Source organism: Equus asinus, chromosome 29, assembly GCF_041296235.1.
Source record: "Equus asinus isolate D_3611 breed Donkey chromosome 29, EquAss-T2T_v2, whole genome shotgun sequence".
Classification (NCBI taxonomy): Eukaryota; Metazoa; Chordata; class Mammalia; order Perissodactyla; family Equidae; genus Equus; species Equus asinus.
In genome coordinates this window covers 26206238-26229508 of record NC_091818.1, presented here as the reverse complement: position 1 = coordinate 26229508, position 23271 = coordinate 26206238, and the positions used below count along the sequence as shown (strand labels likewise).

The 23271-nt window shown below is 43.6% G+C and overlaps 1 protein-coding gene across 1 annotated transcript in view; it reads right to left on the bottom strand.

The window, feature by feature from the left end:
* Nucleotides 1-15842: 15842 nt before the first annotated feature.
* The window catches only part of PIP4K2A (phosphatidylinositol-5-phosphate 4-kinase type 2 alpha), a 164712-nt gene continuing 157283 nt past the window's right edge, over nucleotides 15843-23271 (bottom strand). Inside the window, exons 8-10 of the mRNA XM_014865043.3 lie at nucleotides 22139-22382; nucleotides 20673-20776; nucleotides 15843-18126 (exon numbers count right to left, since the gene is read on the bottom strand). Coding sequence (XP_014720529.1) covers nucleotides 18046-18126; nucleotides 20673-20776; nucleotides 22139-22382 — 429 coding nt within the window. The 3' untranslated portion in view covers nucleotides 15843-18045. The remainder of the gene's footprint in view (nucleotides 18127-20672; nucleotides 20777-22138; nucleotides 22383-23271) is intronic.

Sequence of the window (23271 nt, the reverse complement as noted above, 5' to 3'; positions counted from 1 at the left end):
CATCCCACCTCCTCCTTTGGCACATGATCCTTTGGATCTCAAACTAGACAGCATGACTTCCTCTTGGTAGCTTTCTGGTTTCTCAAGAGATGGCATCCATGCCTTCCTGTGTGCACCCAGAGCACCTGCGCTTTCACCTAATGGCAGAGAACATACAGAAGACCAAAAATAAATTAGCAAACAACACACAGGAAAAAATTACAGACCGTGAAATGGATTATAAAGGAAATAAACAGAGCATTATGACAGAGAATGATGGAAGAACCTTCATTTCCTGGAATGTTCCGCAGGAGAGGCAATGAGTCCGGTGAAGAGCTCGGGGAAGTGCATTCCAGGACGTGGGAAGGGCAAGGACAAAGGCCCTATGTTGGGAAGAACTTGGCTTCCTTGAGAAACAAACAAATCAGGTCTAAGCTGGATCACAGGGAGCCACTGCGAGAGGGGTAAATAAGCTCTAAGAAGCAGGTAGGGGCAAGATGATGTAAGGTGGCCATGTGAGCAGTGTGGATATTATTCTAAGTACAATTAGAAGCCATCAGAGGGTTTTATATACGCGAGTGACATGTTTTGATTTACAAAAGGAGACTACACCCTTTAGTAACAGGGCGCTTGGTGAGCGATGATGGTGGCCTGGACCAGGATGGTGGCAGTGGAAATAGAAGTTGATGGAATGAGGTATTTTGAAAGAAGAGGCAGCAGGATCTGCTGATTGATTGAATGTGATAGTGAGGGAAAGAAATGAATAATGGAAGTTCTCGGGTTTCTGTCTTGAGAAACTGAATGCACCCTGGGAGCTTAAACAAGGTGGTGGCCATGGAGAAGAGTGAATGGATTTGAGGGATATTTAGGAGGGAGAATTAGGAGGGTGTGATATTGTTGGATGTGGGGAAGGGTGATGGAATGGAGGTTGGGGAGGAACGACTCCCAGTATTTTGATGTATACGCCTGAATGGATGGGAGTGAGACAGGAAAAACTGCAGGAGGCCTAGGTTTGGGGGAGATAATACCATGAATTTAGTTTGGTCTTTGTAGCATCTGTGGATTAAGGGCCTTTGAAACATCTAAGTGAAGATGACAAATAGGCAATAAAGTTTTGGATCTTAAAGGAGAGAACTGGGTAGGAGATATATATGTAGGAGGTAATGATGTATAATTGATAACTGGAGTCATGAAAGCGGTGGAGGTTGACTGGGAACAGTTTTATACAGTAAGCGGAGGACCCAGGCCCACAGCTGGAGGAGCTATGGCATTTAAAGCTCAGGTGCAACTTTCAGGTTTGGAGGACAACGTTGGCTGCCTAATTCTGAACTTTCCCAATTACTCTTCCAAAATATCCACAAATCCAACAAGGAGGGCAAACAAAACCACTTGTGACCCACATCTTCAGCAGTACTAGGAGACAGAAAATACCATGACACTCAAATTACCTGTAAGTAGAAAACAAACCAAATTCCAACAGCTCCTGCCACCCACTCCCCACCGCAAGCCTGTGGGTGTGGAGAGCAGGGGAGAGGGAGCTCAAAGACTCAATAAAACAAGAGTGGAGGAACACGGAAGACAGAAAAACGCCACCTCCGGAAAGAGAAGGTCTGAATGCAAGTCTGGGCCTGGTAATTATAGCACTAGCTGCAGGAAAGCAGCTTGAAAGTGTGCAGGAAAGGAAGCGGCATCGTGGAGAAGCATGGCCTCTGGGGGAGACTCAGCTATGTGGGAAAGGGAAGGCACCTCCTGGAGACAGGGCAGTGAAGGAAAGGAAGGAAACGAGGAGAAAATGAAAGCTCCTGTGGAAAGAGAAAGCATGCCAGCGCCTCCCCCCACTCTACTGGAATGAATGAAAACAGAAAAAAGCAGACTACATCCATACAAAACTCTACATTGTAAAGTCAGAACACATAACTCAAAGTATTTCAGCTAGTGAAAATTCTCTCCAGAAAAATGACCACGAAAATGAAGAAAACCATAGCATAATACTTCACGCTGGATTACATATTTTCAAACAGCATTTAGGGATTTGAGAAAACATCTTGAATGAGAAATACAAAAATTGAGAACAAAAATGAAAAGAAAAAGAAATGAAACAAAGGAATATTAAACTTAGGAAAACAATAGAAAAATATGAAATTCTTACAAGAATTGAAAATTCCTATCCAAGGGAGAATAAATTCAAATAAAGTTTTCATAAAGGATATTGAAGAAAAACAGGAAAAAATCAGGAGACAAAAAATGAGGCAAAGATATAAAAAGGGTCATAGAAAAAGTGATTGGAATGGAAGGCAAAATAGGTCCAGTATTCTTATACTTGGAGAACCTGCAGAAGATTTAAGCAATGAATCAGAAGTTAATTTTAAAACTGTAATCCAAGAAAACTTTCTAGGAAAAAACTCAAACCCTGAATCTATTCATTAAAAGGACCTACTGGTACCCATGTTCATAGTAGCATTACTCACAATAGCCAAAAAGTGGAAGTAACCCAAGTCCATCAGTGGATGAATGGATAAATGAAACATGGCATATAATACAATGGAATATTATTCAGCCCTAAAAAGGAAGGAAATCCTGACATATGCTACAATGTGGATGAACTTGGAGACATGCTAGGTAAAATAAGCCTGTCACAAAAAGAAAAATACTGAATGATTCCACTTGTAAGAAGAACCCAGAGTAGTCAAGTTCATAGAGACAGAAAGTTGGGATATGGGAGTTGTTGTTTCATAGGTGTGGAGTTTCAGTTTGGCAAGATGAAAAGGTTCTGGGGATGGGTTGCACCACAATGTGAATATACTTAACACTACTAAATTGTACATTTAAAAGTGATTAAGATGGTAGATTTTACATGTATTTTACTATGACTTTTTAAAAAAGGAAAGACTGGGCACCTCAGAATGAACCCAGGATGATCAACTTTGAGATATCCTAGTGTATTTGTTATCTATTTTGGTATAACAAATTACCCCCAAATTTAGCAGCTTAAAATATCAGACAATTACTACGTCACAGTTCCCTTGGGTCAGGAATCCAGGAGCAGCTTAGCTGAGTGCTTCTGCCTAAAGGTCTCCATGGAAGCTGCAATTAGGTTGTCACCCCCGGTCTCCCCTGGAGGCTCGATTAAAGGAGGAGCTCACATGGTTTCTGGCAGCTACGATCCTCAGTGGCTGTTGGTAAGCCATATCAGTTCCTTGCAAAGTGGGCCTCTACATAGGTCAGCTCACAACATGACAGCTGGATTCCATCAGAGTGTGCAAGCGAGAGAGCGAGAGAGGGTGAGGAAGAAGGAAGCCAGAATCTTTTTGTAACCCAAACTTGGAAGTGACATCTCATCATTTTTGCCATATTCTATTTGTTAGACGTGAGTCACTGTTTCAGCCTACACTTGAGGCGAGGGGACTAAACAAAGGCATGAATACTAGGAGGAGGGGATTGTTGGAGTCTGCCTACTAGGCCTAGTGAAATTATTAGACTTTAAAGACAAAGAAGAAATCTTCAGGGCCTCCAGGCAAAAAGATGAAATAATTTTCAGTGGCAACGGTAGAACAGTATTCTCAAGAAACTTAAGGAAAGAAATTATGAACCAGGAAAAGTATTCAGCCAAGCTATCCTTAAAGTCTCAAGGCTATCGAAAATGGTCCGGAGTGGGCAAGAACGCGGGAATACCAGACACAGGTGCTTTTCATAAGAAATCTAGTAAAACAGGTGTATTAGGGTTTTCCGGAGAAGCAGAACCAATAGGATAAACATATAGGAAAAGATTTATTGTAAGGAATTGGCTCACGCAATCATGGAGGCTGAGAAGTCCCATGATCTGGCACCTGCAAACTGGAGACCCAGGAAAGGCAGTGGTGTAACTCAGTCTGAGTCCAAAGCCCTGAGAACCAAGAGCGCCCGGGGCCGGAGAAGATCAAGGTGCCAGTTCAAGCAATTCGGCAGGAATGATCCCATTCTTCCTTCCTCTGCCTTTTGCTCTAATCAGGGCCCTCAACAGATTGGATGATGATCTCCCATACTGGGGAGAGCAACATAGATTGCTCTCCCCAGTCCACTAATTCAAATGCTAATTTCATCCAGAAACACCTCACAGACACACCTGGAAATAATGTTTAGCCAATTATCCAGACACCCTGTGATCCAGTCAAGTTGACACATAAAATTAACCATCACAGCAGGGATCAGCAAACCGTGGCTGTGAACCAAATCCAGCCTGCCTCTCATTTTTGTAAGTAAAATTTTACTGGAACATAGCCCCACCCATTCACTTACGTATTATCTATGACTGCTTTCACACTACAGCAGCAGACTAATTCGACAGATTGCCACAAAGTCTAAAATATTTACCATTAGGCTCATTAATGAAAACGTTTACCTACTCTCATACCAGACGATGGGCTTCATCCAATAAGAGACGATTGGAGAAATTGGCAAAGGAACTGATGGTGAGCATTTCCTATATTGTAGAGCCCAGGCTAAAATAAGGCTGGAATTATGGGTATAAGAATAATACAAAAACATTGTATGTTCTGAAAAAGTAGGGAAAAAAATGCATCTCAAAATGGGAAGACGAGAGAGAGTGCAAAGAATAAGATGATACATTTCTCTACGCATAATACTAAAGGATGCTATTAAGAGTGCGCATGCGTCGGCATTGGCACGCCGGGTCAAGATGGCGGCGGTGGCTCGCGGTGGCTGCTGGGCCAGAGCGGCAGGTGGCGTGGAGCCCCCTGTGGGGCACCAGGCATTTGGGGCTGTGAACTTCGCCCACTGGGGAGAAGATCGTGCACACTGACCGGGTTTATGTTAAAGCCTGCAGGAAAATTCCATCTTTAGGTCATCAGAGAGAGGTGAGTGAGACCTTGCTGTTGATTTTGACAGCAGAGCAGCCGGTAATGAAGTTGAGAGTCGAGTGATGGCGTGTGACAGCTGTGGGGACTTTTGGCTCCCCGAGAGTGTATGTAAACTTGAACAAAGTAACCCAGACTGGGTCGTGCAGTTATTGTGGACTCCAGTTCAGACAGCACCATCCCTCGAGTGCATCCTGCCCCCTGGGTCTTAGGATCCTTTGGAAATATATCAAACACTGCTCCCTGATAAAAGAGCACATACATAGAACGTTCTGAAAAGTGATAATATTTAGGGCACAAAGAAACCTTGATAGGTTTTATCAAAGTGAAATATTACTAACAATTTCTGAACACAATACAATAAAGTTGGAAATTAAAGACAAAACTAAAAACAAATAAGGCACTTCCACCTGGAAATTTTGAAAAATTTCTGTTAACTTGGGTTATAAACAGAAATGTGAACAAAAATTACAGAATTTCTGAAAAATAATGATAATGAAAAGGCTGTAAGTCACTATATATATATGTATGTATATATCTCTTCTATGTATAAGGAGCAATGGTCATGCAGCGTTATTCACAATAGCCAAGAGGTGGAAGCAACCCAAGTGCCCATCGACTGATGAACGGATAAAGAGGATATGGTATGTATATACAATGGAATACTACTCAGCCATAAAAAAGACAAAATCGTCCCATTTGCAACAACATGGATGGACCTTGAGGGTATTATCTAAGTGAAATAAGCCAGACAGAGGAAGACAAACACCATATGATTTCCTTCCTATGTGGAAGATAAACAAACACATGGACAAAGAGAACAAATTAGTGGTTACTAGAGGGGAAGGAGGTTGGGGGGTGGGTAAAAGGGGCAAAGGGGAGCATATATATGTTGACTGATACATAATAATGTACAACTGAAATTTCCCAATGTTATAAAGTATTGTGACCTCAATAAGATAAGAAAAAAAGAGAAAAAAGAGGGAATGATCAGAAAAAAATTATGGCCCTCAACACCTACATCAAGTAAAATTTTAAAATGAAAATAAATGAATTATATTCCCAATTCAAAAATCCAGAAAAAAGAATAAACCAAAAGAAAGCACAAAAAGATAATAAAGATAAATATGCAGAGATTAATGAAATTGAAAACAGAAAGATAGTAAATCAAATCTACTAATCAAAATTCTGGTTCTTTGGGAAAAATGCACAAAATAGACCACTAGCTAGTTTAATCAAGAAGGACATGTGATGACAGAAGCAGAGTCAGAGAGAGAGAGATTTGAAGAGGCTACACTGATGGCTTTGAAGATGAAAGAAGGAGCCACAAGCCCGCAATGCAGGAAGCCTCTAGGTGCTGGAAAAGGCAAGGGAGTGGATTCTTCCCAGGGCTTCCAGAAGGAATGCAGCCCTTCTCTTGGGTATATACTTAGAAGTAGAATTCCTGAGTCATATGGTAACCTGTGTTTAACCATTTGAGGAACTGCCAGACTATTTTCCAAAGTGGCTGTACCATTTTACATTTCTACCAGCAGTGTCTGAAGGTTCCAATCCCTCTGCATCTTCACTAACACTTTCTATTGTCTCTTTTTTTTTTTATTATATCCATCTTTGTGGATGTGAAGTGATCTGTAGCTTTTATTTGTATTTCCCTAATAACTATGTTGAACATCTTTCCATGCGACCGTTTGTCTATCTTCTTTGGAGAAACACCTGTTCAAATTCTTTCATCATTTAAAAATTTCTCTCTTTTATTTTGCTTTATGAATTCTGGATCCAAGTCTTGTTCTTTTCTTTGGAGCATCTTTGCCTGATTGTTCATTTTCCTTGACTCTCAGTATTAGTGTTTGTGCATCAGACAAAGCAGGTACCTCTCCTATTCTTCATGGACTGGTGTTGTACAGGAGAAGACTCCGGTCACCCAGTGCAGTCAGAGATTCTGGGGGCCTCTACCAGCTCTTTTCCTCCTCAGGGAGGAGCAGGTAGCTGTGGTTTTCATCTGCTCACTCTGTGCTGAGCTGGGGTTTGGGGGAAGCTATGGCAGCTGTTGGTCCAAACCACTGTCTCTGTTCTCCCCCATGCAGCTAGACTGTGCTGACCTGTCAGAGATTCAAGACTGGTAAGACAGATGCTAGTTCTTTGGGCAGCCCCAGAGAGGGGTAGTGGACAGAGAGATCAACTGTTTACCTCCCTAGGGGGCAGTTGATGGCTGGGATTTTTCATCCACTGATTCTGTGCCAGGCTAGGGAGGGTCTGTGGCAGCTACCAGCCCAAACCACCATGTCCGTTTTTCCCTAGGAAGCTAAATTGTGCTAGACCTATTAGAGCTCCAAGATTGGCAAGACAGAAGCCAGTCCTCTGGGGAGCCTCCTTGGGAGAGTGGGGTGCTGGATGTGTAAACCAACCCCTTCCTTCCCCTGGGTTAAGCAGGGAGCTAGGAGGTCTCTTCCTGATCAAATGGTGCTGTGCTGGGTGCAGGGACTCCAGCCAGAGGGTGTCCTGAATCTCCTTACTGGCGTTGGTGAGTCTAGTTTTTGCTCTCCCAGGTGCAGGAGGCTTTCAACTAGTTTCTGGATTTCTCAGAAAGAGACTTTGTGAATTTTTGCTGAATTGATGTGTTTGTGGGGGGAAGGAGGGTCTAGGGCTTCCTACCCCACCATCTTGCTGACGTCACTCTCATTTCAGCTTGAAGGACCTCATTTATTATTTATATAGGGAAGGTCTGCCAGTGACAGATTTTCTCAGTTTTTCTTTATCTGGGAATGACGTAATATTTCATTTGTTTCTGAAAGATAGTTTTGCTGGATATAGAATTCTTGGTTGACAGTCTTTCAGCACTGTCACTGTGTCATCCCATTGCTTCCTGGTCTCCATGGTTTCTGATGAGAAGTCAGCTAAAAATCATACTGGGGATCCCTTGTATGTGTTGGATCACCTTTCTCTTGCATGTTTCAAGATTCCTTCTTTGTCTTTTTGTAATTAGACTATGATCTGTCTAGATGTGGATTACTTTGAATTTGTCCTACTTGGAGTTTGTTCAGTTTCTTAGATTGTTTTTGAATCAAGTTTAGGAAGTTTTTGGTCATTATTTCTTCAAATATTCCTCCTGCTCCTTTCTCTTTCCCCTGTTCTTCTGGAATTTTCACTATTCATATATTGGTATACTTGATGATGTCCGACCAGTCTCTAAGGCTCTGTTCATTTTCCTTCATTGTTTTTTCCTCACGTTAGGCTGGATAATTTCAATTGGCCTATCTTTAAGTTTGATGAGTCTTTCTTCTGCCAGTTCAAATCTGCTCTGGTACCTCTGTAGTAAATTTTTAATTTGTTATTGTACTTTTTAACTCCTGAATTTCTATTGTATTTAGTAATTTCTCGCTCTGTATTGATATTCTCCATTTGTTGAGCCATAGTTCTCAAACTTTCCTTTAAATCTTTAGGCATGGTTTTCTTGAGTTCTTTGAACATATTTACAATAATTGATTTAAAGTCATTGTTTAGAAAGTCTAACATCTAGGCTTCTTCAGGGACTGTTTCTATTAACTGCTGTCCTCTTGTTGCCAAGCCCCCATTATAGATAGGACATACTTTCCTTTTTCTTTGAGTGTCTCATAATTTTCTTGTTGAAAACTGGACATTTTAAATATGATGAGGTAACTCTGGAAATTAGATTTCCCTCTCCCTGCCACCTACCCAGGGTTTTTGTTGTTACCATTTGTTGTTGTCGTTTGTTTGTTTCATGACTTCCCTGGATTAATTCTGTAGAGTCTGTGTTCTTTGTTATGTGCAGCTACTGGCGATCTGCTCATGTAGCTTAGTGGTCAGCTAACAATTGGACAGATTTTCTTAAATGCTTTGGACCATTAAATCTCCCCTTTGCTGAGGGGCTCTGTGTGTTTGTTGGGGCACACCTTCAGTGCACTGTCAGTTTGTAACTCTGCCTTAGCCTTCACTTCTTGCTCATGCAGAGCCTCAAGGTCATCTAGAGGTGAGAGATTAGGGCCTTCTCAGAACTTTCCTGGGCATGAGCACAGCCCTGCATCTGTGCGTGGACTTCTAGATCCCCAGGAATATGTTGGAGCTTTTCAAAGCCCTCTTTGTACATCTCACCCCCCAGATTGGCCTTTTCTGTTTTTCAGCCCCCCTGTGTATTCACCTGGTATCCTCGCCTCAGGCAGCCGAGATGTAGACAAGCAGCTCTGATTGTTTCTGACAAACTCCCTGGGGACAGGGCCATTTCCACTGAGTGAGCTCTCAGTGAGGTCAAATAAAGGAAGTCATATGAATGGGGTTGTTGCAGGGAACTGCCAGACAAGTCAAATAGTGACAGTTCTCTGGGCATGAGCCTTGGGGAGCTGCAAACCCATTCTGTCCCCTCCAGTGGCTGATAGGCTGCTATTTTTCACAGTTACTGTTGTTGCCAGGCTGTTGGTTTGCAAAGTTACTGTGGCACTGTGGAGAGGGGAATGAGAATAAGGTAAGATAAAACACAAAAAGCTTACTGTTGTTTCCAAGATTCAGTTGCTGTGTTGAATTAGGACCCCTCAGATTGTTGCAAGCTTTTGGTTAATGTCCACAGTTCTGAAAAAGTTGATGACGACAATTTTTGCTAGTGTTGTGATTGCTTTTATGGAAGAGTGGATTTTCAGAAGTTTTTATCCCACCATTCCAGAACTTCTTCCCCTTGTGCTTGAAAAATTTCTGGAAGATCTCTATCAGTTAGAGTTCCATCAGCAAAACACAACCACAGGAGTTATATATGAAGAGATTTACTGCAAGGCATTGGTTTATGTGAGTGTGGGAGCCGATGGGGTCAGTCCAGAATCCATAGGGCAGGCTATCAGGAAGGCCAGGCTGGACCTCTCAGGCACAAGCTGAAGCTTCTGTCCACAAGCAGAATGTCTTCTTGTGGGAAACTCATTGTGCTCTTAGGGCTTTTCAACTAATTGAATCAGGCCCACCCAGATCATCTATAATAATCTTCCTCAAAGTAAATTGATTATAGACTTAAATTGCGTCTACAAAATACCTTGACAGCAACACCTAGATTAGTGTTTGAATATTTTCATCTGGTCTCTGGGGAAACCCAGAGTGAGTCTCTGAAGGCAGCAGGTTTCAACAAGAGCTCTAAACAAGGCAAGCCAAATATGACTGTCCAAGTTAGATGACGTCCAGAGTTAGAGGAAGCAGTTTGACGCCACAGGCAGTAAATGGAAGGAAATTGAAGAGGATGTCTAATATTTTTGGGAAACTTGAAAGGAGAGGTGATGTGATGTTGTACTAAGATGATCTGGCTGAAGACATGGCCCTGTGACTTATGTCTCAGAGAGGTTACCAACATGTCTGAGCCTCAGTCTTCTCAACTGTGAAAGGAGGATAATAAAAACAACCCATGGGTATGAGATTTAAATGAGAGGATGCGAAGGAAAATGCTTTATAAACTGTAAAGCACAATGCAGACAACTGAGCTAATGTAAAGACTGTCAGAATTAAATTTCATCACACCAGTGATTTAAAAACCATTTTATGTAACTTTACTTAGAATAACCAAGAAGCCAAGAGCATCTATACATCTATGGCGTGTGTATCCTCTACCCACATGGGAACAGTGGACGTGTGCCCGGTCAGCACGTCCCAAGTGCCCCTGGGTCTGGTCCACTAGAGCTGTGATCAATACACACAATTCATTTGCATATTTTTAGCATTTTTGCTGCTGCTTATTTTTGGTCAAAAGAGGCAATGCTCAGTTTTATGGCATTTTGTTTAATTAAAAGCTAAGTCCGTCCATGTAGGAAAATATTAAAAGAAAAAATGAATGGCTTCATAATTAAACAGTCAGTGTTTGCTTTTTAGAGCCTCGTGCTGGACAGCGTGAGGACATTCTGCCTGCGTGCCCGGCAGTGCCGCTGTGTTCACTGCAAGAATATGTTCTGTGTACTTTGTCATTATTTACCTAGTCTTAGAAACTTACAAAGACCTGCTAATTTTCAGTAAATCAACTCCACAATCTAGAAAAACAAAAAGGGAGCGGAGTGGGGTGGGGTGGGAGAAGGATGGGAGGAGGATTCTCTTCTCAGAATTTAACCAGAAAACTCCCTCATTTTACCTTCCGAACCCTGACTTGGAGATGTGCAAGTACCACCCAAGCAGGAAGCAGCTCTTTTCTGGACTTTGGGGGGAAATTATCTGAGGTCCTCTAAGGCATGGAAGCCACAGGCTAGGGAGTTACTAATCCTCAGACTACAGCAAAGCTTCAGGGGAAAAAACGCTGGGTAAACACAGTCCAACCAAATCCTTTATCATCTTTGGTAAAATTAAGTAAAAATAGCATGTAGTAGTTGCCACAGAACCCTTAACTAATACTCCCTGAGGCCAAAAAAATCAAAAGAGCTTGTATGAAGATATTAAAGTTGTTTCTTAAAATAAAACAGGGGTTGGCCCAGTGGTCTAAGTGTTTGGTCCGTGCAGTCTGCTTCGGTGGATCCTGGGCATGGACCGACACACGGCTCATCAAGCCATGCTGTGGTGGCATCCCACATGCAAGGTAGAGGACGATTGCCACAGATGTTGGCTCAGAGGCAGTCTTCGTCAAGCAAAAAGAACAGGGTTAACAACAGATGCTGGCACAGGGCTAATCTTCCTCACCGCACTCCCCACCCTCCAAAAAAAAGAAAGAAAAGAAAATGTCACATATGTTGAACTCAACCATCTGTTTTTATGGGACTTCAACAAACTGATTGACCAAATGACTTAAAGTTCTGAACCTTTTATAAATGGGTTTCTTGGATAGTCAACTCCACTGGTAACTGTGATGTTAGTTTAAGATAACCACAGCAATTTACTAAAAAACAAATTCGAAAGGCAGTATAACTTCAATAAAACCCAGAGGAAATCATGAAGTTGCAACAACTTTAGTATAAGGATGAAAGAAATCTCGTCTTCAGGTGGAGGTCAAAGTTTTCTGTGGATAACATAGGAATTGCAGCTGATGTCCTGGCTTTGCAGAAACTACTGTGAGATACTAAAAGGAGCTTCTGTTTCAGAGATCAACAGACTTTCTCTGAAAAGGGCTCAATAATAAAGGTTTGGGATTTGTGGACTGTCAAGTCTCAGTCACAAATACTAACTCTGCCACTGTGGCTTGAAAGCAGCCATAGAATATATATGAAGGAATGGGCGTGGCTTGTTTCAATAAAACTTTATTTACAAAAATTATGTGGTGGGCTAGATTTGGCCCTCAGCCTGTGGTTTGCTGACCTCTGCTTTAATCAGTGAGAAGCCACCTTGTTTGTATGAGTACAGAAAAAGGGGTGAGCAGAAGGAGAGAGAGAAAAGTGAGAGAGAGAGGAGAGAAGAGAGAGAGAGGAATAGAAACGTATTACAAAAAGTATTTAAAATTAGTAATCAGTTCAGTGGGAGGGGTTAACCACTAAAGATAGTGGTTTCCAAATTGGGCCATTCATCAGAAGCATCTGGGAAACGTAATAATAGATTTCCAAGTTCCACCCTCCCGAGACTGCCATTCAGTAGATCTAGGAATATTTTTATATTGCTCAGTGATACTTTTTATCTAAAAAGTCAAGTAACCGTAAGAAAAAGCCGTTGACCCAAGGGAAAATGATAAGAAAATGGAATGATATAGATTGACTCATAAAATGAACCGTGTGGAACATTTGTTCTAACATCCAGGCAGTGGATGCCAGGCAGGGCTCTTCAAATGCAGTTGAAGGGATTGGCAAAAGAAGAGCTTTGGCAAAGGGAGGGTGGTGGGGAGGTCCTGGAGTGCTGGGAGGGGACTAGGGCCATCGCTCATGCATTGAGCTTTCAACCTCCAGTTGCGGCAGAGAGCTGAGTTCCAGCCCTGGCTTTGCCGTGAATGTCATGTGACCTTGGGCAAGTCCCTTAGCTTCTCGGGGCCAAGGTTTCCTCATCTGTGACTCCTCTTCCAGCAACAAGTGTGGGATTCTGTAAAACACAGATATATCACAGTGGATTCTGAGAAATCCTAATCTTTTGTCCTTCTCTTATGACGTTAAACTAAACACAAGTGTTTAAGAGTGAGAGAAAATTAGACTATGGCATTTTAACTGCCCTCTGGAAGGGTTTTCAGTTGCAAAAACAAGACTAAACGAAACTTCTGGAAGGACTTTTGGTTTAGATGAAAAGGTACCCACTCTACTCTTCAGGGTTTCCTTTTATGAAGGATGTCTCAATAATCGCTCTAGGTAACTCATCAACTCTACTTTTCCAGAGACACTTCACTGGTCCTCCGTGTCACTTTGCCACAAGCACGTCTTCAATATGCTGTTTAAAGATACTAGTTCATCCATAGATGGGAAGAGGAACAGAAGGAAGGCTGGCCAGAGGCTGAATAAGGCTATTCAGGAAACTCCTGAGCATAGTAATTCAAAAGGCACAGCAGGTTTCTACCCGTTAGGGAGAATGACTTTTTTTGGGTTTTTTTTGAGGAAGATTGGCCCTGAGCTAACATCTGTGCCCATCTTCCTCCACTTTATACGTGGGACGCCTGCCACAGCATGGCGTGATAACCGGTGCATAGGTCTGTGCCTGGGATCTGAACTGGCAAACCCCGGGCCACCAAAGCAGAGCCTGTGAACTTAACCACTACGCACCAGGCCAGCCCCAGGGAGAGTAACTTTTATATTTTTAACAAAGCAATCTCCACATCCTGTGACTGGAGCTGAATAAAAATGCTATTTAAGATAGGGAGAGAGGAAGAGATGGGGGCAGTATTTTGAGAGCTGAAGTCCGTACATGTGCACAACATGCTATGACCACTGATTTTGTGCTAATTTAAAATTCCTAGGAAGGCCGTGTGCGGTGGTGCTGGAGCCCTTCAGAGTCTGCTGATGTTAAGAACTCCAGTTTAATTCCATATTCAACCTGTTGGCCTACCTTCTCTTCACTACCCCACTTCACTAGATACATTTCTACATCATATATGTTACCGCTCCATTATATGCAGTTCCTAATCTCTTGCATTTAATAACCTTCACCACTCTTTCCAAAAGGATTAATGCTTCATACCAACTTTTATCTTTCTGTGAATTAGCAATAACCAATTTCCTGAGACCGATGTGAATTCAATCCAGGAAATTAAATAGCCAAAATGAAAATGAACGTCTATATTCCAACTGTCCACAAAGAAATCTGAATTTAAGCTTGTGCTGACCACAGTCAGCTTTGCTGTAACGCAACATGTGCGTTCCTGGAATTCCCTGCTCTGCGCAAAATCACACAATAAAACCACAGAGCTTATGGGAATAATGAGACTAGGGGAACACCACGCAAAAACGTCATCAGTGATACATTAGAAAAAATCTAAGAACCTAATAAAAACAGTAGCACAGTTTTAAACATGCTAAATGGTCAGGAAATATATAAATACCCCAATAAACGTGGCAGGATACCTCGAAAAAGATTTGAGGGGTGCCTGTGGGAGTGGGCGTGGGAAAGGCTGCAGTTTTTGGGTTGTTGTTAAGTCTGGAGAGGAGAGTGATTTGAAGTTGCATGGAAAGTTGTAACTCCAGATGTGGGCCAGTGTGACTCCGTGACTCCTAACACGTGTTGAAGTGAGATAGCTGGTAGATGTTTGAGGGATGTGTGTCTTGTGTATTCCTATGCAGCACAGTTCAGTTGGGTGCAGTTTTCTGTGTTCATCTAATGTTCCTTGAGGACGAAAGTGCATACAGCAAATGTGAAAAGTGCTTTATTCTCAAATTATTCCCTTACTGTAGCAATTGCATTAGAACAAATATGCATTTTCAAAACAAGTGTTACAGCTGAACTGTGTTTGCTAACCTGGCACCAATGACAATGAAAGGTTATAAAAAAGCCTTTTATCCATCAGTGGTATCTCAGTAGTTTCAAAAAATGCTGACAGAACACAGAATGGCTAGTAAAAATTTAAAATGAAATTATATAACTTTATTCATTGAAGAGACGTCTTTTCTCTGTCCGCCCATCTTGCAATAAGTCAGTTTTGTCACGGAAGTTTCTATTACAGTCATGTGTTGCCTAACGATGGGGATACGTTCGTAAAAACGCGTCCTTAGGTGATTTCGCTATTGTGTGAACGTCAAGGAGCATACTGAAGGGACACAGAATTTGCCACCCCAAAATGTGTCTCTTTAACATGAGGATTATTTAGGCTGATTACTTTTAAGAAAAAGACTCAAAATTAAATTTAAAAAAAAAAGAAACAAAAGGCTCAAAGTTTTTGTTACCTCCCCTTTGACTGTCTGAAAGAATTTAGAAGAATTCAGATTTAAAAAAATCTGTCTCAGGAAGCGAACTATCACCTTGGCATCACATGAACTAGGTGGCAGACAGGGGGCAACCTAGAAAAGCTTGCTTGTCAGGTTCCCTCTGCGTTCTTGTGTTTCTGTGTGACCAAACACTTGTTTTCCAAACATTTGCTCCTTTTCCCTCACCTGTGAACTGCCTTCCTTCCCTTTGAAGTCCCTGACTCGCCTCACCCCTGACATCTTGCTTGTCTTTAGCTGAGGATGGTATTTAAGGTGAGGGCTTTGGCTGTTTTGGTGAGTTAGTCCGTTTTCCTGGGTTTCCCTGATGTATACATTATTAAACTTTTGTTTGTTTTTCTCCTCTTAATCTGTGTCATGTCAATTTAATTCTGAGACCAACCAGAAGAACCTAGAAGGGTGGAGGAAGATTTCTTCCTCCCCTCCAACACTTACACAAACCTAGATGGTATAGCCTACTACACACCTAGGCTGTATGGTACTAATCTTATGGGACCACCATTGTATACGTGGTCCGTCCTTGACTGAAATGTCATTGGGTGGCACATGACTGTATTTACTAATAACATAGTTCACAGGTTGAAGGCAAAGCTCTAGTTAGTGAAAAGACTGAATTTTACTTTTACTTCTTCAAGGCTCAGCTAAAGATACTCTTATATTAATAGATACTCTTATTATTGTAACAGAGAGAAGCACAATTGAGAGAGAGGAACAAAGGATCCACTTGTGAGTCATCAAAGTGCTTTATTTTGTAAAGCCCGGCTCATGACTGGAGTGTGTTGTTAGCACTAGGAGATACAAAGCAAACTTCCTCATTCTGTCCCAATACTTTATCGACAGAAATGAATGACAGAGATTGTTACAGACAAAAATAAAGCATCTTGTAAACTTCTAAAAGCATACACAGATTGGCCACAAAGGAAATGGTTACTCAGATAATGTACATGTACCTTGTCTTTACTTCAGGGTCTCACCTTTGTAGTCTTGGGTCAAAGAAACTTCAGTCTAACTTCAGAACACTGAAAGGGACTTGATGCCAGAATGCATGATGGGAAGGAAGAACCAAATCACAGTCTCAATTAATTGAAATGTCTAAAATCCAGATTCGGACAACCATGGCAAGGTGGTGTTACATCCTCTGTTGAGGATAACAAATCTGTGGGAAGTCAGTGGATAGTAACAGAATGGCATTGCCGCTGGCTTCCAAAGGTGACGCGTTGGGTACCATCTCGTGTTTTCTGAAGTAAACCTGCATACCTCAGGCACACGGCAGTCTTGACAGCCCTGAAGGAAAGCTGCTGGAAGAGGCAGTATGGCGGGGGAATCGGTTGAGTTATAAGTAATTATTGAAGGGTGGATTTTTTTTCTTTTCTGAAACTGCCTACAAAAATCATCTCGTGTTTTAAACAAAGAATTTCAAAGGCACAGCTTTAGCACAGTGTATAAGTTGATAACCTACTCTAAGCAAGTCTAACATTTTAGCTCGACGCCTTTCAGAAAATGCTGGAAAGTTGGTAAATACATGATCGATGTGGGAAATTTATAACTTGATTAAACACAATCAGCACAGTTTAGGGCAATGAACTTACATAACCAGATTTGGGTTAAACATTTTTTTTAAAAAATCATTAGGTTGATAAATGTACATCTGGAGGAAACAAAACCCTTTTCCTTTTATTGTAAAAGACTGCCTACCATGGACTCTGAATAAAACATTCACCCCAAAACATGACTGCGGATACATTTCAAAATATGACAAACATTATTTCACCTACACTGTAAAATGACTTTACATGTAAACTTCAAAAATCACATGCTGTACATTAAATTTTTAGATTCAAAAATATCCCTGTTTTCCTAATAATGTAAACAGTAAAATTGAGGGCTTCAGTTAAGGGATAATTCATAACAGAATACCACTGTTGAAACAATGGTTAACATCAACGTCTTCTAAGTCAGATTTGCAATCAGTAACAGGAGAATCGAGAGTTCTAATGCTCTGCTCACCTTCCCACCATGGGAGATGTAGATACCATTGCCCAAAACTATGCACTTTTCGGGTAAGCTTTATTTTTATTTTGTAGCATTAATTCCTATATTGCAACATAAGAGTATAACAGTGAAGAAGCTCCAGGCAAGGAAAGAGAAGTAAGCAGTTTTCCTGGACATATTTACTGAGGTGAAAATGTACAGAGAAGGTCACCAGGGGCATCAGCTTCTTGCTGGAGGAGGGGCGTTTGTCCCCGGACACCAGGAGTCCTGACACAGAGCGGAGGCAGAACCCTGAAGCAGGACACGCTGGAGAGGACAGCGCTCTGCGGTCCAGTGCCAGGTCTTGGGGTACAACTAGTAAGGAGTGTCAGCGTGCGTGATGGAAGTGTAACATTCGCGGTAAGTTTTTTTTCTTTTAATCACCATCATTATTATTATCATCATTATTATTATCTTCATTATTATTATGAATACTGTCTCACATCTTTCAACTCCAGAAAATAAACTGATCCACAGTTTATCGTGTGATGATGCCAACATGGTTGGGCTGACATGCATTTCCTTCTCCCCCTCCCCCTTGCATGTGCTCACTCATTCACTCATTCATTTGTCCACAGCTGGAATCAGAGGATTGTTGCCCAAACCCACTCTGACTGAAGCTGATCCGTTTTCATTAATTAATTAATTAATTTTAAAGATGCGCACGCTCGCTCGCTTTCTCTCTCACACACACACATACACACACAAGTCAGAAATAGCTAGAACAATGCTGGGAAATATCAGGTAGCTGTTAAAGCAAGTAGCCCCCGGATCAGTCATCGTGGCCTGCAGATGTACACAAGGAGGGGCTTCACTGAGTGTGGTTCTTGTTTGTCCCACACCGAAGCCACCTCTGTCCTTCCCATACTCGTGTCTGTCCAAGGCCGTGCAGGAGGTTACGTCAAGATGTGGCCAATAAAGTCCAAAAAGCGCTTTGAATACTGTTCCGGGTTCACGGTCGAGATCTCCGCACCAGCCTGGGCAGTTTTAAAGGAGAAGAAGATTGATATAATTACTACGCGAGAGGTACAGCAGTTTCTGATTACAGCTGAATGTAAAGCTAATAATTTCAAATCTGTGCAGCCTCTGCTCTTAAAATATAACTCAAAGCATCTTGGATATTGTGTCTGAATAACCAAGGTTCTTAGGAGTCTGTGTGTGGAAATGAGGCCGAGCTGTAGGAGCAACAGACGCTGTTACCACACACTGCGCCTGCTGCACCTTTAAAACCAAAATCCAACCAGCCATGTTTGGGACGTTCCTGTCCAACGGTGACACCTGTGTAGCCCACAGTCGAAGCCATGGGGACAATACTGTTTTTCAAGGAAGCAGATTGGGGATACCTTGGAAATGTACAGACGTGGCATCTGGCTAAAGGGAAACCCTGATGACGATAACATAAGGATCGTGTTCATTCTTCAGGACTGGGGTAAGCACTTGCGTGCTCAGAAATGAGGGGTGACAAGAGCAGCAGTGAGTTCCATGTCAGCTGCCTGGGCTCTCTCCTGGCACCGTAACTGGGTGAGACACAACACAGCTGCGTGCCTCTCCCCAGAGGGTCCGGGGCGGGCTTCCCTCAGCACAGGGCACAGGGGGCCATTGTTTCCCTTCACAGAGACCTGCTTGCAGCCAGGAAGCCGGGCCCCTCGCAGAGGCCCAGCGGGGGATTTCCTATTAGAGAGGCACAGCGCTGGCAAGCAGACTCCGAGTCGTTACTGGCCAGCTTCCTGAGCTGCAAAGGGCAAGCCCAGCGTTGTACTAAGTCACCAGGTGTTATTTTTAGACAACCGTGCCCACCAGGGATCCTGTAATTTCCATGCCTGGCCTGGGCCACTGGGGTCTCCATGGAGGAGCCCAGGCCTCGAAGACAGAGAATGGTTCCCAGCAGCAGCTCAACACAGCCTGCCTTCGCCAAGAGTGATGTCTTGTTCTTGCAAACAGCCCCATGATCTGGGCCCAGGCGGCACAATATAGAGCTGAGCGGGCAGCTCACAGGAGACTAAGGTGGAGTCATGTTTGGCATGGTACATTCCAGCTCCCTACGGTATGGAATATTACAGCGGGTTTGAAGGGGGATGGGAACAAACACAAGGGGTCTCCCCCGTGTTCAGCCTGTTCACCTCATGTATCTCCCTACAAACCCTATCAGCAAGGCTTTAGGACCCCTTTATCAGCTGGGGTAACTGAGGCTCCAAAATGTCCCCTCAAGGTCACACAGCTGGGAGAGATGAAACAGGGCTTCCCACCCAGCTCTGTCTTTGCGGTATATGCACGTTTCCAAGCTGAGGTGAGCATCAGAATGACCACAGGGCCTTTTAGAGCCCCTCCCCAAGCCCCTGGACTGGACCCAGATCAGCGAAAGGGGATGGTGCAGCTGGCACGCACACAGTTTATGAATGGTATCCAGAAGGTGGCGACACCAGCTGCCGGGCGAGAGCTCCTGTGGACGCCCCTCTCAACAGCGTCCGCGGCCAGGCAAGGTCTCGGGCCGTGCTCTGCACACAGCAGGGACGCCCTAAGTCACTGTGGAGGATGTGCCTGAAGTATTTCTGTGGCAAATGGAATATGGTTTTGGATGGTTCCACTGCTGGGATGACAGCCTGTTTGATTTTAAAATAGAGCAAAAGAGCCTGTAATAGAGGTGGATGTTCTGGTGTATCTTGGTTAGCTCTACACTCTGCTGGGAGGTACCTCTCCTTCCAGTGTGAACAAACCAGGGACCAGGTCCACCTCTGTAGGATGGGCTCTGTGGCTTGTTCAGCGCATCAGGAAAGCCTAAAGGGAGCCCTATGATATAAGCATAATGGGTACCCCATGCCTTGTGAAGGTCAGTTGGGCAGGGGGCCGGGCCTGGTTCCGGGGAGTGATCCCATCTCTACCACTTCCTAGTGATGCGACCCCCGCAAGTGACCACTGCAGCTCCTCTCCTTAGCTTCTTCAACTGATAAACAGGGCAACACTTGTGTCCCTCACAGGCTTGTCATAGGGAGTTGACTGGTTAACAGATGCCTGGAGCAGCGACAGTTCCGAGCAAGCACAACAAAGGCGAAGAATTCATACTATTAAACTGTGACCTTGCACTCAAAAGATTTCTGCAATAGGAAGAATATAATTCATTGTGTGAAAAGAAACGTAATACTGCAGATTTCGGAAGTGCCTGAAGCAGAGAACAGTGCTTCACTTCTGCATAGTTCATCTTAAACACTTAACTATCTTCAGCACTTTTATCTTTGAAATAGTTTTCAAAAAAGAACATGTATGATATTCTAGGGATGCACGTGTCTATTCCTGTCCCCAGTGTGTGAGTTCCAGTGACTTGCCAAAAGCCTGGGGTGCGCGGTGGGAGCAGGCTGGTGTCGGCATTCGTGGCCCTGAACCTCGCGCTCAGAACACGGGCCCCGCAGGAACAAGAGCCACTGCAGGACTCTGAGCGGCTGCGGGAAAGGCAGACCTGCGCTGGCCCCGGCACCGCAGACCCGGTCGAGGGCCCAGGAGCAGAGGGGACGAGCCGGCAGATACTTACGCCGTGTTTAACAGTCTTGGCTGCGTGGGCCGCTTTCTTTTTCGCATCATAATGAGTCAGGATGTCGATAATTGCCATGAAGTACACCTCTTTCCTCGGCGAGTCTGTAGAGGGATGAGAGCAACGATTGTGGCACACGTGGCAAGACCTGGGAGGGCACACGCTGCTGCCCGAGGAAGGAAGAGGGGACCGGACATGGTGGGGGGCGGGGCAGGCTTCAGTAGGATGGGGACTGAGGGAGTGGGAAACAGAAAGCCACACAGCTCCTGCATTTCCCTATGAAACAGCTTCTGTCCCGTGCCCAGCTCCCTCTCAACTTTAAAAGTAAGAGAAAAAGAACAGAACCCCAGGACATTCACAGTGGAGGTCTAAGGGTGAGACTTTTTATTTTTTGTTAATCTGCATTTTCTTTAATGACTGTGTATTGCTTGGATGTAAAGAAAAATGCTATTTTAAAAATATTCCATGAAACAAGTAGAAGTAATTATGCTCCTTAATCCTTTTCTACTATTAGATGCCACTGTTCACTGGATTCGCATAGGATATTATCATATCAGAAGTGGATAAGGCAGATATCATCTACAATATCTATTTTCTAAATATTTCCACAATGATGCTGTTTCACTTATGAACAATAAGCAAGGCACATTTGACTCATTGTTATAAATTGTTATAATTTTCTCTGTTGAAGAAACAATTTTGGTGAGTAAAATAAAAAGCACAACTCAAGCTCACTTGGCTGATATATCAGAGATTTTTTTAAATAATGATAAACTACAGTTTTTATTACTCAAAAAACCCAACTGCTTTTATCATATCTCTAAAATATTTTGTTTTTTTTTCATGTATAAGTAGCTATGGCAGAATGTAATATTCCTTCAAATATGCAACTGCCCAGATATTGAGGATTAAGATGGGTCCCACCCTAGAGAAGGGGGCCACAGACCCCTTAACGAGGGGAACAGCAGAGGACAGCCAGAGCGGCACAGCAGAGTGTCATCCCCACCCCGGGCCGCCTTCAGTGCTCTTGGGAAGAAAGGACTGTAGATGAGATGCCTGCCCCACATGAGGTCCACGGGGGTTTGCAGGGGACCATGTACAGCTGGCTCAGGACAGATCCGTGACACTTTAGATCCACAAAAAAGCGAGAGAGCTAAGAAACAAAAATGCTTTTGACATATGTTATCTATATGTATATAAGTGTGTTGTATATAGAAAATAGTTTTGTGGTTTTGCTCTATTCTCTCAACATCATGAAACTGAAGGACCTCTTTACATTACACTTCAAAAACCAGAAATTACAGTTACCTTTAACAGACTCTTGTCCCCAAACCAATTTATTGGGACTCTGGAGAATGAGTCTTACGGGCAGCATGCTTTTAACTGGGGTTATGATTACGGGTAGATGGCAGTGCAGAAATCAAACCACTTCATAGGTAGAAAGAACTGATAGTAACTCAGCTTACTTTCATGGCATTTAATTCCATAAACATCGATGTTTGGATCAAACTCCCCGGGAGCCAAGGGCGGGGAGCTGTTGAGCGTATTTCCGGGGCTGTCCGGAGGGGTTCCCACGGGGTGGGTGCCATCACTCTCCCCCTCCTCCTCCCCTTCGTTCTCTTCACACTCCACCTCTTCCTGTTCGGCTCGCTCCACGTCGTGGATTCCCACCAGAAGGCTGTAGTCCATGAGCTTTAACTGGGCGAGAAACTGGAGGGTGGGAGGTCACATGGTCAGTTATGCCTCAAACAAAACCCCAGATTTATAGAAAATAAGCTCAGAAAAGTGCCCACAGGGGAAGGCTGTGAGGAAGGGGCAGCAGAGTGAGAAGAGGAGCCCCCCTAAGAGGTGGCCAGGAGCCCCTTTATGATCTCCCACAGCCCCAGGCAGCTCCCCCGGCCCCAAATGTAGCCTCCCACTCGGGGCTGGCTCCGAGCTAGTGTTTTCCTGAAGTGCAGAGCTGGATGCTGAGAGGCATTCGTTTATTACACGGAGGCTGGATCACAGCACAGAGCAGAGGGCATGACTGGCAAGAAGGAGACACCGAGGGAGGGAAGAGACCATTGCTCCCAACAATTCAGACCGGCTAATGGGAAGAAAACCCAGGACCTCCCAAGTAGCTTCCAGCAGAGTCTCAGAACGGTTTGTGGAAGCACTTTGAAATGCAGCCCACTCTGCTGAGGAGATTATTATGCCGTCTGTCACAAACAAGCAAAAGCCCAAATGTCCCCATCAACCAGCAAATGCCTGTGTCAACGCTCTGGTGAGTAACCCAGGCCTTCCGTCCTGGCCGGTTCCTTCTGCTGAGACGCTGAAGGGGGTTTGCTTTCCACGAGGCAGCGCAGACCCAGATTCCTGTTCTCCCTCCCTCTCCTGGTCCGGCTGTGGCTAGAGGGTAATGTGGGGCAAGACCTAACTCTGTGGGTTTGGCTACTCCTGTCTGCCAAGTGCTTTTTTGACTTTTCATGTCATGATTTTTCTCCTCTTCTCTTCCTTTTTAGCAGATGCATCCAGACACATGACCTTAAGCCCAATGTTCTAACTGATCAATTAAAATGTGGGTGGTATTACTGAGGGCAAATGTGGCAGCCCATCTGCT